Source organism: Microcaecilia unicolor, chromosome 8, assembly GCF_901765095.1.
Source record: "Microcaecilia unicolor chromosome 8, aMicUni1.1, whole genome shotgun sequence".
Classification (NCBI taxonomy): domain Eukaryota; kingdom Metazoa; phylum Chordata; class Amphibia; order Gymnophiona; family Siphonopidae; genus Microcaecilia; species Microcaecilia unicolor.
The window spans coordinates 120608633-120624422 of record NC_044038.1 but is presented as its reverse complement, the minus strand read 5'-3'; the positions used below and the strand labels follow the sequence as shown (position 1 = coordinate 120624422).

General features: G+C 42.8%; 1 protein-coding gene across 6 annotated transcripts in view; it reads right to left on the bottom strand.

Annotated features, from left to right (window-relative positions):
• Positions 1 to 15790, bottom strand: part of RUFY1 (RUN and FYVE domain containing 1) — a 744748-nt gene that overhangs the window by 617857 nt on the left and 111101 nt on the right. For all 6 annotated transcript variants that reach the window (XM_030213172.1, XM_030213171.1, XM_030213174.1 and 3 more), the window contains one exon: positions 3820 to 3921. In XM_030213172.1, coding sequence (XP_030069032.1) covers positions 3820 to 3921 — 102 coding nt within the window. The remainder of the gene's footprint in view (positions 1 to 3819; positions 3922 to 15790) is intronic.

Genomic DNA, 15790 nt, shown 5'->3' with positions numbered 1-15790 from the left:
ATATCTAAAAAAAAAAAAAAAAAAAAAACCCTAGACCCCACATGCCCTCAATCCAATAGCCTCTAAATACAATGCAAAAATTGCAATTTACTAAAACCAGGGGTTGATTTAATTTTGTATTTTAAGTCTAATCTAAAATTGTTCTTGCTCTTTCACTTGACTTGTCTGTGGCCTTTGATCTGGTGGACCACTCTTTAGTCACGGCTTTCTCAAATTGGTTTAAGGGGTTCAGTGTTACAATGGTTTGCATCGTACTTGTCTGGTCATTTTTTCTCTATCACTGCACAATCCACTTCGCGGAATCTTTCCTGTGGGATCCCCCAAGTTTCCATACTCTCCCCCACTACTTGTCAATATATTCCTTAGTCCATGGGTGACAGTTATCCAGGAGCATGATATTAAGAGCATTTTTCTATGCAAATTACATTTTATGACATTTTTAACATTGCCCTCTACGATGGATCTTAGGCTTTTACAAGATTGTTTGGACACTTCAGCTTGTTGGTTGCTTATACATAAATTAGTTTTTAATACTGCTAAACCAACCAACTGCTGGTTCCCTGGTTATGTTTTGCCCTTCCTGGTTTCTCATCTTTTTGGTATGGATATACCACCAGTTCAGTTCTTTCACTACCTAGGAGTAGTGTTTGATTCCCAATTTACACACATTCGAAGCACAGATCTCCTGTGTGCTGCAGGCTGGTATTCTCTCAGCTGTCACCACTCCCTTCGTGGTCTTTTGAAGTTCTCTGCATGACATACCCTGTTGCAGGCTATTTTGGTTTCATGGATGGTTTATTGTAGTTCAGTTTACGCTAGTGTCACCAAGCAACAGTTATGGTGTCTGCAGACATTACAAAATACAGCCGCTCGATTTCTGCATGGTGCTAAAAGGTATGACCACGTCACTCCGTTGCTTCACTCTTTACACTGGTTACAGCTTGAGTTTCACTCCTGCTTCAAAATCCTGTGTTTGGCTTTTAAGGCCTTTTGTCTGGGTTCTCCCATATACCTGTCCGATTTGTTGATTCCATACACTCCTGCAAGATACCTTATGTTCCCTAAGTAGTAACTGTTTTCTTCTTCCTGCTCCTAAACCTGCCTGGTATGAAAGCACCAGAAATTCTGCCTCCTTTTTTTGGTTTGACACACAAATTATGGAACAATTTGTTTAATTGTATTAGAGCTGAACTTTTTTCTTACATTTAAAAGTCAATTGAAAATACATTATTTTGAGCTTGCTTTTGGTTCAGTTGACTCATAACGGTATGCCTGGTAGACAAGTAACCGGTTTCTGATTGATCCCCTCCTACCCTCTCCTTCCTGATTCCCCCCCTTCTTTGCCTTGTTTCCCTTATCTGAGTGTGTTATCTTTCCTGTTGTTACGGTGGAGTTCCTTTCATTGTTGCTTTTGGCTATCCATTGTAAACTGTCTTGACCATATTTTTTGAAAAGGTGGTATATATCAAGGATGCAAATAAACATTTTTATTCCGCTTTACTAAGGTGGCTCAAGGCAGATCACTATCAAGATACAGACCAAAGAGATAAAACGAAGATACAGTGGTGGAAATAAGTATTTGATCCCTTGCTGATTTTGTAAGTTTGCCCACTGACAAAGACATGAGCAGCCCATAATTGAAGGGTAGGTTATTGGTAACAGTGAGAGATAGCACATCACAAATTAAATCCGGAAAATCACATTGTGGAAAGTATATGAATTTATTTGCATTCTGCAGAGGGAAATAAGTATTTAATCCCTCTGGCAAACAAGACCTAATACTTGGTGGCAAAACCCTTGTTGGCAAGCACAGCGGTCAGACGTCTTCTGTAGTTGATGATGAGGTTTGCACACATGTCAGGAGGAATTTTGGTCCACTCCTCTTTGCAGATCATCTCTAAATCATTAAGAGTTCTGGGCTGTCGCTTGGCAACTCGCAGCTTCAGCTCCCTCCATAAGTTTTCAATGGGATTAAGGTCTGGTGACTGGCTAGGCCACTCCATGACCCTAATGTGCTTCTTCCTGAGCCACTCCTTTGTTGCCTTGGCTGTATGTTTTGGGTCATTGTCGTGCTGGAAGACCCAGCCACGACCCATTTTTAAGGCCCTGGCGGAGGGAAGGAGGTTGTCACTCAGAATTGTACGGTACATGGCCCCATCCATTCTCCCATTGATGCGGTGAAGTAGTCCTGTGCCCTTAGCAGAGAAACACCCCCAAAACATAACATTTCCACCTCCATGCTTGACAGTGGGGACGGTGTTCTTTGGGTCATAGGCAGCATTTCTCTTCCTCCAAACACGGCGAGTTGAGTTCATGCCAAAGAGCTCAATTTTTGTCTCATCTGACCACAGCACCTTCTCCCAATCACTCTCGGCATCATCCAGGTGTTCACTGGCAAACTTCAGACGGGCCGTCACATGTGCCTTCCGGAGCAGGGGGACCTTGCGGGCACTGCAGGATTGCAATCCGTTATGTCGTAATGTGTTACCAATGGTTTTCGTGGTGACAGTGGTCCCAGCTGCCTTGAGATCATTGACAAGTTCCCCCCTTGTAGTTGTAGGCTGATTTCTAACCTTCCTCATGATCAAGGATACCCCACGAGGTGAGATTTTGCGTGGAGCCCCAGATCTTTGTCGATTGACAGTCATTTTGTACTTCTTCCATTTTCTTACTATGGCACCAACAGTTGTCTCCTTCTCGCCCAGCGTCTTACTGATGGTTTTGTAGCCCATTCCAGCCTTGTGCAGGTGTATGATCTTGTCCCTGACATCCTTAGACAGCTCCTTGCTCTTGGCCATTTTGTAGAGGTTAGAGTCTGACTGATTCACTGAGTCTGTGGACAGGTGTCTTTCATACAGGTGACCATTGCCGACAGCTGTCTGTCATGCAGGTAACGAGTTGATTTGGAGCATCTACCTGGTCTGTAGGGGCCAGATCTCTTACTGGTTGGTGGGGGATCAAATACTTATTTCCCTCTGCAGAATGCAAATAAATTCATATACTTTCCACAATGTGATTTTCCGGATTTAATTTGTGATGTGCTATCTCTCACTGTTACCAATAACCTACCCTTCAATTATGGGCTGCTCATGTCTTTGTCAGTGGGCAAACTTACAAAATCAGCAAGGGATCAAATACTTATTTCCACCACTGTACTTACCTGCAGTAGGTATTCTCAGAGGACAGCAGGCCAGTCATTCTCACACGTGGGGCGACATCATCCAAGTTGCTTGGTGCGGAATGCTTTCACAGCGTATACCACTTTAAGAGCATGTGCCAGCGTCCCCACTGTGCGTATATGAGTGCCTTCATGCCCGCCACGAGAGCACAGGATCATCAGTTGAGTATATTAGCTATACAAAGAATAACTCCAAGGGGAGGTGGGAGGGTATGTGAGAATGACTGGCCTGATGTCCTCGGAGAATACTTGCTACAGGTAAGTATCTTCATTTCTCAGAAATCAAGAAGCCACGTCATACTCAAATGTGGGAATCTCTGGCTGCCAGGGTCATCGAAAACAAGAACAGAGGACAATTAGAACTCACAACAGCAAGTTCAAAATAATAATTAACCTGAAACTATATACTAAAAATGACAAAACAAAATCCCCCACTGTAGAAAACCAAAGATGAAGAAACATTGAACAATGGAGAGCTTTATTTTCAGGTCCATTAGGCAATGCAAAACAACACTTTACACTTACATCTCTCCCAGAACTGTTGGATGTCACCCACTTGTGTGCCTGACTCATTCCTGCTTGTTGACAGAAAATTGCAGTATGTTTGGCTCAACACATTGTACCATTTTAATACAAGCTACCTTAAAAGGACTTTGTGATCCAAAAGAACTTTCAGATAATCTGCCAGCTTTTTCTGCATGAGTGCTAGACGAAGCCAAGCTCTTCCTCTTCCAACTGCTGTCCTAGAAAGAAATAAGGAAAAAAAAACAATAAAACAAAACATAGGATACATTTGTGTATTTAATTAGAATTAGAGGGCCTGATATCCAAAGCGAGCAATGCATTTGCCAGCAACTTATAAATCAATTATGCTTGCACATATTATTCGGATATTGGACCATTTAATCTGCTACCTGGTCAAATTGTCTCTGTAGAATAAGGGGCTAGCAATGGAAAGGGGCAATGGCAAAGCTGGCACTTTTTATTATTATTTATTGCATTTGTATCCCACATTTTCCCACCTATTTGCAGGCTCAATGTGGCTTACAATACATCATGAATGGTGGAAGTATATAAGAGAGTATACATTTAGTATTACATAGGATCTTGGGTAACATGATATTGATGAAACATGATAGTAGTGTAACAAGCAAATATTATAAGACAATTCTGGATATATGTGTAGGAGTTCACATTTGTTGATCTTTGTGGTATGCCTTGTTAAACAGATGGGTCTTCAGTATTTTGCGGAAGTTAGTTAATTCATAGATCGTTTTCAGGCTGCGCGGCAGCGCGTTCCAGAATTGTGTACTCAAGTAGGAAAAGGTTGACGCATGCGATTGTTTGTATTTTAGACCTTTACAGTTGTGGAAGTGGAGATTGAGGAATGTGCGGGATGATTCTTTAGCATTCCTGGGTTGTAGGTCTATCAGGTCTGACATGTAGGCTGGGGCATCTCCGTGAATGATTTTGTGAACTAGGGTACATATTTTGAATGTGATGTGTTCTTTAAGTGGGACCCAGTGTAGCTTTTCTCGTAGTGGTTTCACACTTTCATATTTTGTTTTTCCAAATATGAGTCTAGCTGCTGTGTTTTGAGCTGTCTGAAGTTTCTTGATTATTTGCTCTTTGCAGCCGGCGTATAATGCGTTGCAGTAGTCTAGATGACTGAGTACCATTGATTGTACCAGGTTGCAGAAGACGGTCCTTGGGAAGCAAGGTCTTACTCTTTTTAGTTTCCATATTGAGTGGAACATCTTCTTGGTTGTGTTTTTCGCGTTACTCTCAAGAGTTAGGTGTCGATCAATGGTAACTCCAAGAATTTCTAGGGTATCCGAAATTGGAAGGTTCAAGTTTTGGTATATTAATGGCAGTGAATTTGTTCTTGTTGTGTTGAGAGGTGAGTATTAGGCATTGAGTTTTTTCAGCATTAAGTTTCAGCCGAAATGCATCCACCCATGAATGCATGATCTGGAGCCTTTGGTTGATGTCACAGAAAATTTCCTTAAGACCTTGTTTGAATGGGATGTAGATCGTTAAGTCATCTGCGTATATGTATGGGTTGAGGTTTTGGTTTGATAATAGCTTCGCCAAGGGTATCATCATTAAGTTGAATAGAGATGGCGAAAGGGGGGAACCCTGTGGGACTCCGCATTCTGGTATCCATGGGGCTGAGGTAGTCAAGTTAGATGTCACTTGGTATGATCGTGTGGTTAAGAATCCCTTAAACCAGTTAAGAACGTTACCTCCAATTCCAAAGTAGTCAAGGATATGTAGTAATATTCCATGATCAACCATGTCAAAAGCGCTGACTGGTAGCTCAGAGTTCAAACACTTGGGGTTCCCATCAAAGGGAGGCAGTGCTGAGACTTCCGTGGCAGTCTTGCAAAGCCACCGCTTGAAGTCTCGGCTGCTATTTTAAAAAAGCAGTGGCAGTGAGTGGATCAGCAGCAGATGACAGGAAAGAGAAAGCGTGGGGATCTTTCATGCCCTAAAGAGGCCACTAGCCCACCTTGGAGGGCACCCTGACTCAGTGCTGGAAGAGAGGGGATTTAGATGGATGGAGTCATGGATGTGTGGGAGGGAGATGTAAAAAGATTGATAAGAGGGACATATATGGAGGAGGGAGAAGGGAAAAGGGGGAAAATAGTAAGAGCATATGGGATAGAAAGGAAAGGGGGGGACATGCTGCTCATGGATGTTTGCTTTTTGAAAAATTTATATCTTTTTAAATTTTATATTTAGCAGAGTACAGAAGAAAATGTATTTATGTTACTTTTACGGTATTTTCACTGCTTATAGTACCTAGCTTTCTTGGGTCAAGGTGACTGTGCGGCAGGGTGCGATGGGGTGTGGTAGGGATGGGTTAGATTTCTGTACCTATGCAGCTCTCTAGTCAGGAACTTCTTTATATACTACCAGGCAGGAAGTGATGACATCAGCCAGCACCCTCTTGCAGGGCTACAAAGAACGTGCTAGGGTTCCAGGAAGTAAAAAGATTCTTCTTGGCACAGAATACCGCTGGAGACCACAGAGAACAGACAAGGGGTGTGACAGGATTGAAGGAAGTGATGACATCAGCCAGCACCCTCTTGCAGGGCTACAAAGAACGTGCTAGGGTTCCAGGAAGTAAAAAGATTCTTCTTGGCACAGAATACCGCTGGAGACCACAGAGAACAGATAAGGGGTGTGACAGGATTGATGTATTCTGTGGGTTTTTTTTTTCTTGTTCATATGCATTTTTGTGAAACTTTTTTTTTTTTTTTTTTAAATCAGGAGCTTGTAGGAGTATTTCCCTGTGTATCTCACCTTGCTGGTCTTGGCCTATACAAGCCTATGACATCCTGTTTCAACAAGATGGCTGCATCCACCCCTAACCCGCACATCTCTGTGTCAGCAAGAAACAGCTTTGCAGCTTGTGGAAAATTACAGCAGAAGCTCAACACCAAGGACATGCTGTGGGCAAACCAGGCCCCCCTTATCTCCCTGAGAGGCTGGCTCCAGCAAGGCAGGTGAGAAACAGAAAATGCATACCAAAATGTAACAACTTGAAGGTCAAGAACAACGGACTGTTCTTGCCATGCAAAGAGCCGAGGAAGATCCAGATTGGTTCCTGCAGCCACCGGACCAGGAGGTACTGGGAAGAGCGGGAACAAGAAGGAGTTAGTCGGAAATCTTGGAAGAAGGTGGAGGTGGAAAGAAGACCAGTGAGACCTAATACGGTCCACCAACTGATGAACTGTGTAACGGGAGGAAAGTATCGTGGTTCAGCTGTACCTGCACTGAGTGACCTGTGCCCTCCTTGTCTGCTGCAGAGTTCCCTTCCAGCTCTGACTGAGGCTCGCTATGAATTCAGCTTGAGTCTGTGGGGAGTATCCCGTACCAGCTCCCGAGAGACGGCCCTGAGGTCAGCCTGGTGAGCAGTACAGTGATTTATTCCCTATTAGTCTGGGGCTAGTTAGTGGTAATTACCTGAGCAAAGGACTGGGGTAGTCACATCGTGATCAGGAGATAGCTGCTAATAACTGTACTACATCATAACATAGTGTGACTTATCAGTGGTGTAATTTTATCTGGTAACCAGTAAGAACTAGTGTTTAGTAGTGTGATGTATGATTGTAATTTTTATCAGCCGGTAATTTTGTATACAGCCAAAGCTTTGCCACAGTTCTATTTTGTATACCTTAGCTATATTTTCTTATCTATGATATCTATATAATAAAAGCTAATATATATTCCAGCTTGCTTTTCTAGTCGCATTCCTTTCTCTCGGAAGAACTGTATAGGCTCTATCCAAGGTTCCCGCCCCCTAGACCGAGTGCTGAGCCGTCTGTGTGCAGATAGTTTTGTTTGGGGAATCTTGGACGCAGATAATTTACAGTGGGGGAAATAAGTATTTGATCCCTTGCTGATTTTGTAAGTTTGCCCACTGACAAAGACATGAGCAGCCCATAATTGAAGGGTAGGTTATTGGTAACAGTGAGATATAGCACATCACAAATTAAATCCGGAAAATCACATTGTGGAAAGTATATGAATTTATTTGCATTCTGCAGAGGGAAATAAGTATTTAATCCCTCTGGCAAACAAGACCTAATACTTGGTGGCAAAACCCTTGTTGGCAAGCACAGCGGTCAGACGTCTTCTGTAGTTGATGATGAGGTTTGCACACATGTCAGGAGGAATTTTGGTCCACTCCTCTTTGCAGATCATCTCTAAATCATTAAGAGTTCTGGGCTGTCGCTTGGCAACTCGCAGCTTCAGCTCCCTCCATAAGTTTTCAATGGGATTAAGGTCTGGTGACTGGCTAGGCCACTCCATGACCCTAATGTGCTTCTTCCTGAGCCACTCCTTTGTTGCCTTGGCTGTATGTTTTGGGTCATTGTCGTGCTGGAAGACCCAGCCACGACCCATTTTTAAGGCCCTGGCGGAGGGAAGGAGGTTGTCACTCAGAATTGTACGGTACATGGCCCCATCCATTCTCCCATTGATGCGGTGAAGTAGTCCTGTGCCCTTAGCAGAGAAACACCCCCAAAACATAACATTTCCACCTCCATGCTTGACAGTGGGGACGGTGTTCTTTAGGTCATAGGCAGCATTTCTCTTCCTCCAAACACGGCGAGTTGAGTTCATGCCAAAGAGCTCAATTTTTGTCTCATCTGACCACAGCACCTTCTCCCAATCACTCTCGGCATCATCCAGGTGTTCACTGGCAAACTTCAGACGGGCCGTCACATGTGCCTTCCGGAGCAGGGGGACCTTGCGGGCACTGCAGGATTGCAATCCGTTATGTCGTAATGTGTTACCAATGGTTTTCGTGGTGACAGTGGTCCCAGCTGCCTTGAGATCATTGACAAGTTCCCCCCTTGTAGTTGTAGGCTGATTTCTAACCTTCCTCATGATCAAGGATACCCCACGAGGTGAGATTTTGCGTGGAGCCCCAGATCTTTGTCGATTGACAGTCATTTTGTACTTCTTCCATTTTCTTACTATGGCACCAACAGTTGTCTCCTTCTCGCCCAGCGTCTTACTGATGGTTTTGTAGCCCATTCCAGCCTTGTGCAGGTGTATGATCTTGTCCCTGACATCCTTAGACAGCTCCTTGCTCTTGGCCATTTTGTAGAGGTTAGAGTCTGACTGATTCACTGAGTCTGTGGACAGGTGTCTTTCATACAGGTGACCATTGCCGACAGCTGTCTGTCATGCAGGTAACGAGTTGATTTGGAGCATCTACCTGGTCTGTAGGGGCCAGATCTCTTACTGGTTGGTGGGGGATCAAATACTTATTTCCCTCTGCAGAATGCAAATAAATTCATATACTTTCCACAATGTGATTTTCCGGATTTAATTTGTGATGTGCTATCTCTCACTGTTACCAATAACCTACCCTTCAATTATGGGCTGCTCATGTCTTTCTCAGTGGGCAAACTTACAAAATCAGCAAGGGATCAAATACTTATTTCCCCCACTGTATTAGTTGTGATAACGATCCTACAAGCTCTTCCTGATTTATATTAAAAGGGCTTTTCTTTCATATACTGTTAGTTTAGTTTATATACCTTTAATAGAAAGATTAGTTTACTTTGGGGCTTATTTTCAAAGCACTTAGACTTACACAGTTCCAGAGTAACCTATGGAACTTTGTAAGTCTAAGTGCTTTGAAACTATGCCTGATAGTAACCTATGGAACAAAGTCTTTAATTTGAGCAGTATGTTCATTTACCAAGATTATTATTTGCTCCATTTGAGTTTGGATGTGTAGTGTGTTTGCTTTGTGGTCTTAATTCAAGGGATTAAACTTACTAATTAGAGACCCAAAAATAAAACTTCTCCCTGTTAATATTTTCAAAGCATTTAAGTATACAATCAGTTAACTCTACTTTGATATCGGACAATAAATTGAGACAGAAAGTTGAAAATCTGGAAAATATGGTGAGATATTCTACCCTTCATGTAATAAATTTTCCTAAAGCTCAGTTCACCACTGCTAGAGCTATGTTTAAATGATATATGAAAAATACTGCAAGTCCCTGAAGAGACATTTCCTCCAATACAGAAAATGTATTTCCCTTCACCTAAAAATGAACAGCTGAAGAAGTATGACAGATACAGGCAAAACTGAAAGGAGCTATTTTAAAGGCAGCAAACCTTTATGTTAGAAAAGTACACAAAAGTAAGAGGATAAGAAAGCCACTTTGATGCTCAAATGTGGTAGCTGAAAAGGTAAAAGAAAAAGGTTAGCCTTCATAAATTACAAGACACTGCAGAAAGAGAAGACAGGCAAAAATACCTAGAAAAGCTAAGAGAAGCTGGAAAAGCTGTCAGAAAGCAAATGGAAGGAAAGATAGCCAATATGGTAATATCAGGGGACAAGACAAATAAAAAAAAAAGGAAAATTAAAAAGAAATATTTCTGACTTCCGGTTGGGCGATGGAGGAGTGAAGACGGAGGTTTGGGAACTCCGGCCTTACCCGCTCTAAAATGACTCTGCTGATCTGCTAAATACCTGCAAATCATTGTTTCTGATCCGGGGCAACACTACCTTCCCCCTTCGCAATGGTCGCGCCGTATTTTGCTACAGGAATGGAATCCAGAAACACAAAGAAAGACCAGAAGAGAGGACATGCGTCAGAACCAAAAATGGCAAAAAGGAGTTTGCCTCCGTCTCCAACCCCAAGCTCTGCATGGGCCACGGAGCTAGTGTCTGAAGTAAGCGCAGCTATGGAATCCTCTATGGAGAGTGTGATAAGGAAGAGGCTGTCCTACCCTGGTTGGGCCCCTAGAGGGCGCGGACCCCCTAAAATGTCCAGGGAAAAGGGCTGGGTGAGTCAATATAGGGAGCCAGAAAGGGGAGGTATAGTTGGAGGTCGCTAGGACCGGGGACAGTCCTGGAGGTGGAAACAGGTGCAGCAGGTTATGGGCTGGGTCCTGTTTGGTCATTAACCACTTAATACCCCACCAGAGGGTGAGGGGGAGAGAAGAGCTGGCAGCTGAGGAAGAGGGCTGGTAACTGAAGCAGAGGGATCCCCATGAGAAGTACTGGCTGAGCCCTATGGCCTGGTGGTGAAAAGACTGTGTCTAGAACAGTGAAGAGGTACTGTGTGTCCCAGATGAAAGGACTGTGTCTAGAACAGTGAAGAGGTACTCTGAGTCCCAGAGGAAGAGACTGTGTGTCTACAGCTGGGTGCTACAAGGAGGGACTGTGTGTCCAGGGACTGAGTTAGTACTGAGCCCAAATGCCTGTGTGAGAGGGCTCAGGGGGAAGAAATCCATGGATATTGAACTGTGCAAGAAGAAATGTTTAAAAGGAAAGATTGCACTGAGTAGGAAGAAATGAAATGTTTAAGCTGGAAGAACTGTTTAAGCTTGTGAAAGTGTTTTAAGCTAAAAGAAGAAATGGTTAAGCTGGAAGAACTGTTTAAGCTTGTGAAAGTGTTTTAAGCTAAAAGAAGTGTGCCCCAGGGGCTGGAATAAAGATGTGTATGAAAATAGCCTGATTGGTGAGACCTGACTATGTTTGCCTTTTGAGAAGCATGTCACCCTGAGCAGAAAAGGGTAGTAGATTAATTTGCATAAAATCTGCATACTGAGAACCAGCTCACCCTGAGTGAAAGAGGGACCTGGGATCCTGAGGTGGGAGCTTCATCATCACAATAGCCTCATCCTTTTCACAAGAGACAATTTCAACGTATAATGGATAAGCTAGAAACTATGGAATCTAATTTCGCTTCTATCACTAAAGTTGTTCAATTGCTGCAACAACGGGCGAGTGCCTCAGAGGATTTGATGAAGACCCTGGAGGACCGCCAACCACAGCTAGACACACAGTACCTGAATCTCAAGGCCAAACTGGACGAACTGGAGAACCGCTCTCAGCGGAATAATCTTCAGTTGGTTGGCCTGCAGGGGACTCTCCTTGAAGCAGCCCTCCGAGCGTTTTTGGAAACATGGCTGACAATCACTCTTTTTATCCAGTGCCTCCCGTCCCCTGCTTATTGAACGTGCACATCAGATGGGACAATGGTGAGAATCTTCAAATCATCCTAGAGTTGTCATATTCCGTTCACTCAACTATGTGCATAAGGTGGAGATCTTAAAAGTGCTACGAGGAGGTAAACAGCTGAAATATGGTGACCTTTCAATTCTCTGCTTTCAAGTAGATTCGGCAGAGATTTCCTCCTTAAGGAAAACATTTGTTCCTATTTGCACAGACGGTGAAACAGCAAAGCTGAGGATTTTTCATAATGGAACTACGCACGTTTTTGATTTTGCAACAAAAGTATCCCAATTTGCAGCAGGGTTGTCTTCCACAGCTCCTTGTTGAAAGTACTCTAGAACTTGACATTACTGGGGACTCGTTCTGTTGGTGTAACGTGGAGAAGTCACAGCTTTTCACTGTACTCGAGTCCTCTGCACAATGGATCCCCATGATTCTAAGGACTGTGCATTTTGTGAGTCCAGAGCCCCAGAAGCCATTTCCTAAGCCATTTCCTGTTGCTACTTGATTGAGCAACCCGTTAGGGTCAGCTCCATTAGTTGGGTGTCTTCTTTTCTCTGTCATAAGTACATAAGTACACTGCAGCCCCACACTGCCTTAGTGTTTTCTGACCTGTTACTGTTATGTGACCGTACTGTATTCCTTACCACCTTACTCTCTTCTCTCCCTCTGTCTCCCCCCACCACTGCCTTGCCCTTAAAGTGTCTGTTTATTACTAGATTGAAGTGTGTTTGTATACTGATGTTAGCCTTTTTGAACTAATGTAAGCCACATTGAGCCTGCCCATGGGCGGGAAAGTGTGGGATATAAATGCCATAAATAAATAAATAAATAAAATAAATAAATTTAAAAAAAGCATTGCCATACTGGGAAAGACCAAAGGTCCATCAAGCCCGCATCCTGTTTCCAACAGTGACCAATCCAGGTCACAAATACCTGGCAAGATCCCAAAAAGTACAAAACATTCTATACTGCTTATCCCAGAAATAGTGGATTTTTCCACAAGTTCAATTAAATAATGGTCTATGGACTTTTCCTTAGAAAGCCGTCCAAACCCTTTTATGTTTAAATCATGTTATTGTATGGCTCAAACACAACATATAACAAAAGTCAAATACCTTCTGCCACACATTCAGATTAACAATTCAACCTCACACCCCCCCTCGCTCTTGTCTATCTCCCCTGTTATACCCTATCCCCATCCCCCCTCCCTTCCCCTCCCAACTCCTTCTTCTCCCCAATAACTTCTACTACATTCCATAACATACTGCGTGTGTGTGTGCTTAATTGAGAATCCTACTTCTTGCCCTTGGTTGTAATGTGTCCCAAAATCTCTCCCAGGTCCTCTGCAGGGATGTCCCTTCATTCGAATCCAGAGTTGCAACACCACATCTCTCCATTTTCAATAGGGCTATCATGTGAACTCTCCATACCCCCCAAGGAAGGGGCCTCCTGTTCTCTCCAATACAACAAGATGGATTGTTTCCCCACAAGGACTGCTCGTTTCAGAAACCGGAGAAACCCCGGCTGGGCTGGCTTCGTATATTTAAACTCCTCAAACAGCATTAATGGATGTCTCCGCACCCTGCATCCCCACTGGACGAGTATCTCTGTCAGTATCTGCGTCCAGAAAATCTCTATGTACTTACAAGTCCAAAACATATGTCCAAGAGTGGCTAGGTCCATGCCTCATTTAAGACATGCCCCTGATTCCCCAAACCCAGCTTTGTTCGCCCTAATCGGGGAGATATAGAGGCGGAGCGTGAATTTATATTGGAGTTCCCAATATTTAGTAAAAGGGAAGCTTTTTTGAATAGTCTGGACATATCTCCAAAATTGATCCTCCGACACCTCTGCTCCCAGCTCTGCTGTCCAGGCGCTCACTTTCCTTGTACAGTCCAGACCTTCTGTGGTGTCTTGCAAAAATCTATGGTAGAACCTCAGAGGAACCACGTTCTGCGTGCCCAGTGTAACGGCTGAGCTAATGATTCCTGCATATCTTCACATAGATTAACCCAACCCAAGGAAACAGCATAGTGCTGTACCTGCATGTATTCAAAGGAGTCCAATTGTGGAACCGCATACTCTCTCTGTAAGGTTAGGAAGGGTTTGATTTTCCCTTCGTCGTCCACCAACTGATAGATATAACGAATACCCAGCCTTCGCCAACGCGCGAAAGCTGCTGATGCGGATCCTTCCAGAAAATCAGGATTATGATGCAATGCCACAAAAGGAGTCACTCTCGCTGAGAAGCCATGTCTTCTGCACAGCCACCTCCAGGCTGCTCTAGCTGTTGGCTATTAACAGATTCCCGGACGTTCCCCGCAGAGACATGGCCCCCGGCGCATGTAACAACCAACTCAATTTATCGTTTATTTATTTACTAGACCATCACTTATTACAAAGGTAAATCAGAACGGTTTACAATATAAAATAACATTAAGACAATAAAATAGACATACTCTGAAATCCATTTATGATAGAAAAGCACTGTAAAAAATAAACACACATACAGATTTCACAAGCTATAATCATAAAAACATTAATAAAAATCTAAAAGGTTTTTTTCCCTCTATTTCTATTTTAAGCGGTTTTTTTCAAATGACTCCCGAAAAAAATGTGTTTTTAAAGCTTTACGAAAATGAGTATAAGAATCTTCAAGCCTAAGTTCTTTAGGAAGACAATTCCAAAGTGAGGGAGCTAAGAAAAAAAATGCTGATGTTCACGTTGATTTCCATCTAGCTTTAGATGGGGATGGAATTACAAATCTGTCAATGACCAAAGTGTCCGAGTTGGTGTATAGGGGATAGTAAGGTTAGACAGATATGATGGACCAGATGAATAAAAAGCTTTGTGTGTCAGTGTCAGAACTTTGAATTTTATCCTTGCTTCTATTGGAAGGCAGTGCAATTGATATAACAATGGAGTTATCCTGTCATATTTGAAGCTCTACAGATAATACGAGCTGCTGTATTTTGTATCATCTGTAATCGTTTTAGATTAAGTTTTGAAAGACCTGCATACACTATATTACAATAATCTAAAAGTGATAAAATATGAGCATAAGTTAGTGTACGCAAAGAGGATTTATCTATGGAGTTTCTAATCGAGCGTAATTTACATAGTTGATAGAAAGATTTCTTTATCACATCGGGTATTTGCTCATTAAAGGATAGGGAAGAATCAATAATAATACCAAGGTACCTAAATGACTGTACCATAGGTATTTGTTTACCAAACAAAATAGGTGTTAGAGATGGAATAGATCCAGGGCCCGTTATCCATGATATTATCGTTTTTTCTGGATTTAGTACTAATTTATGCTTCGTTAGCCAATCGGCCACCTTCTCAAGGCAGATTTGAATCGGCGTTAGATCAATGTTTATTGCCTTCACATAGTGAATTAGGAGGAAGTCGTCCGCGTATGAATAAAAACTAATACCTAAAGACTGGATGAGCAATGAAAGTGGACTAACGTATAAATTAAATAACATAGGAGATAAAATCAATCCTTGTGGTACCCCACAAAAACTGAAATATGAATTTGAAGTAGATTGACTTTGAATAACTCTGAATGAACAATTTGTAAGGTAAGAAGCAATCCAGTCATAAATCGTACCTGAAATCCCAATTTCCTTTAGCCACTGTAATAATAAAGTATGGTCTATCAGATCAAAAGCTGCAGACAGATCAAGTGAAACAACTAGTGCAATATATCCTTGCTCTAGTCTAGAATGGATTTCACTTAAAAATGATGTTAAAACCGTTTCTGTGCTGTAACCTTTTCTAAAACCTGATTGTCTCGGATGTAATAAATTCTTCATCTCGATGATGGATTGCAGTTGCTTAAACACAACAGTTTCCAATATTTTAGATGCACATGGTAAATTGGAAACTGGACGATAGTTTCCCGGAAACTGAGGATCTAATGTAGGTTTCTTTAATATAGTGTAAGGAGGTTGGAGGGTCTAAGCAGCTCAGGAGGAGGTATGGGGCCAGACTACATTCCCCACAAGGCCCTGAGAGAAGGGATCGGGGTGGTAGGTCCCAAAACCCGGTGTGGCCCCCACGTGGAAGGGAGGGGGAAAAGGACTGGAGAGAGCAGCTGCGATGGC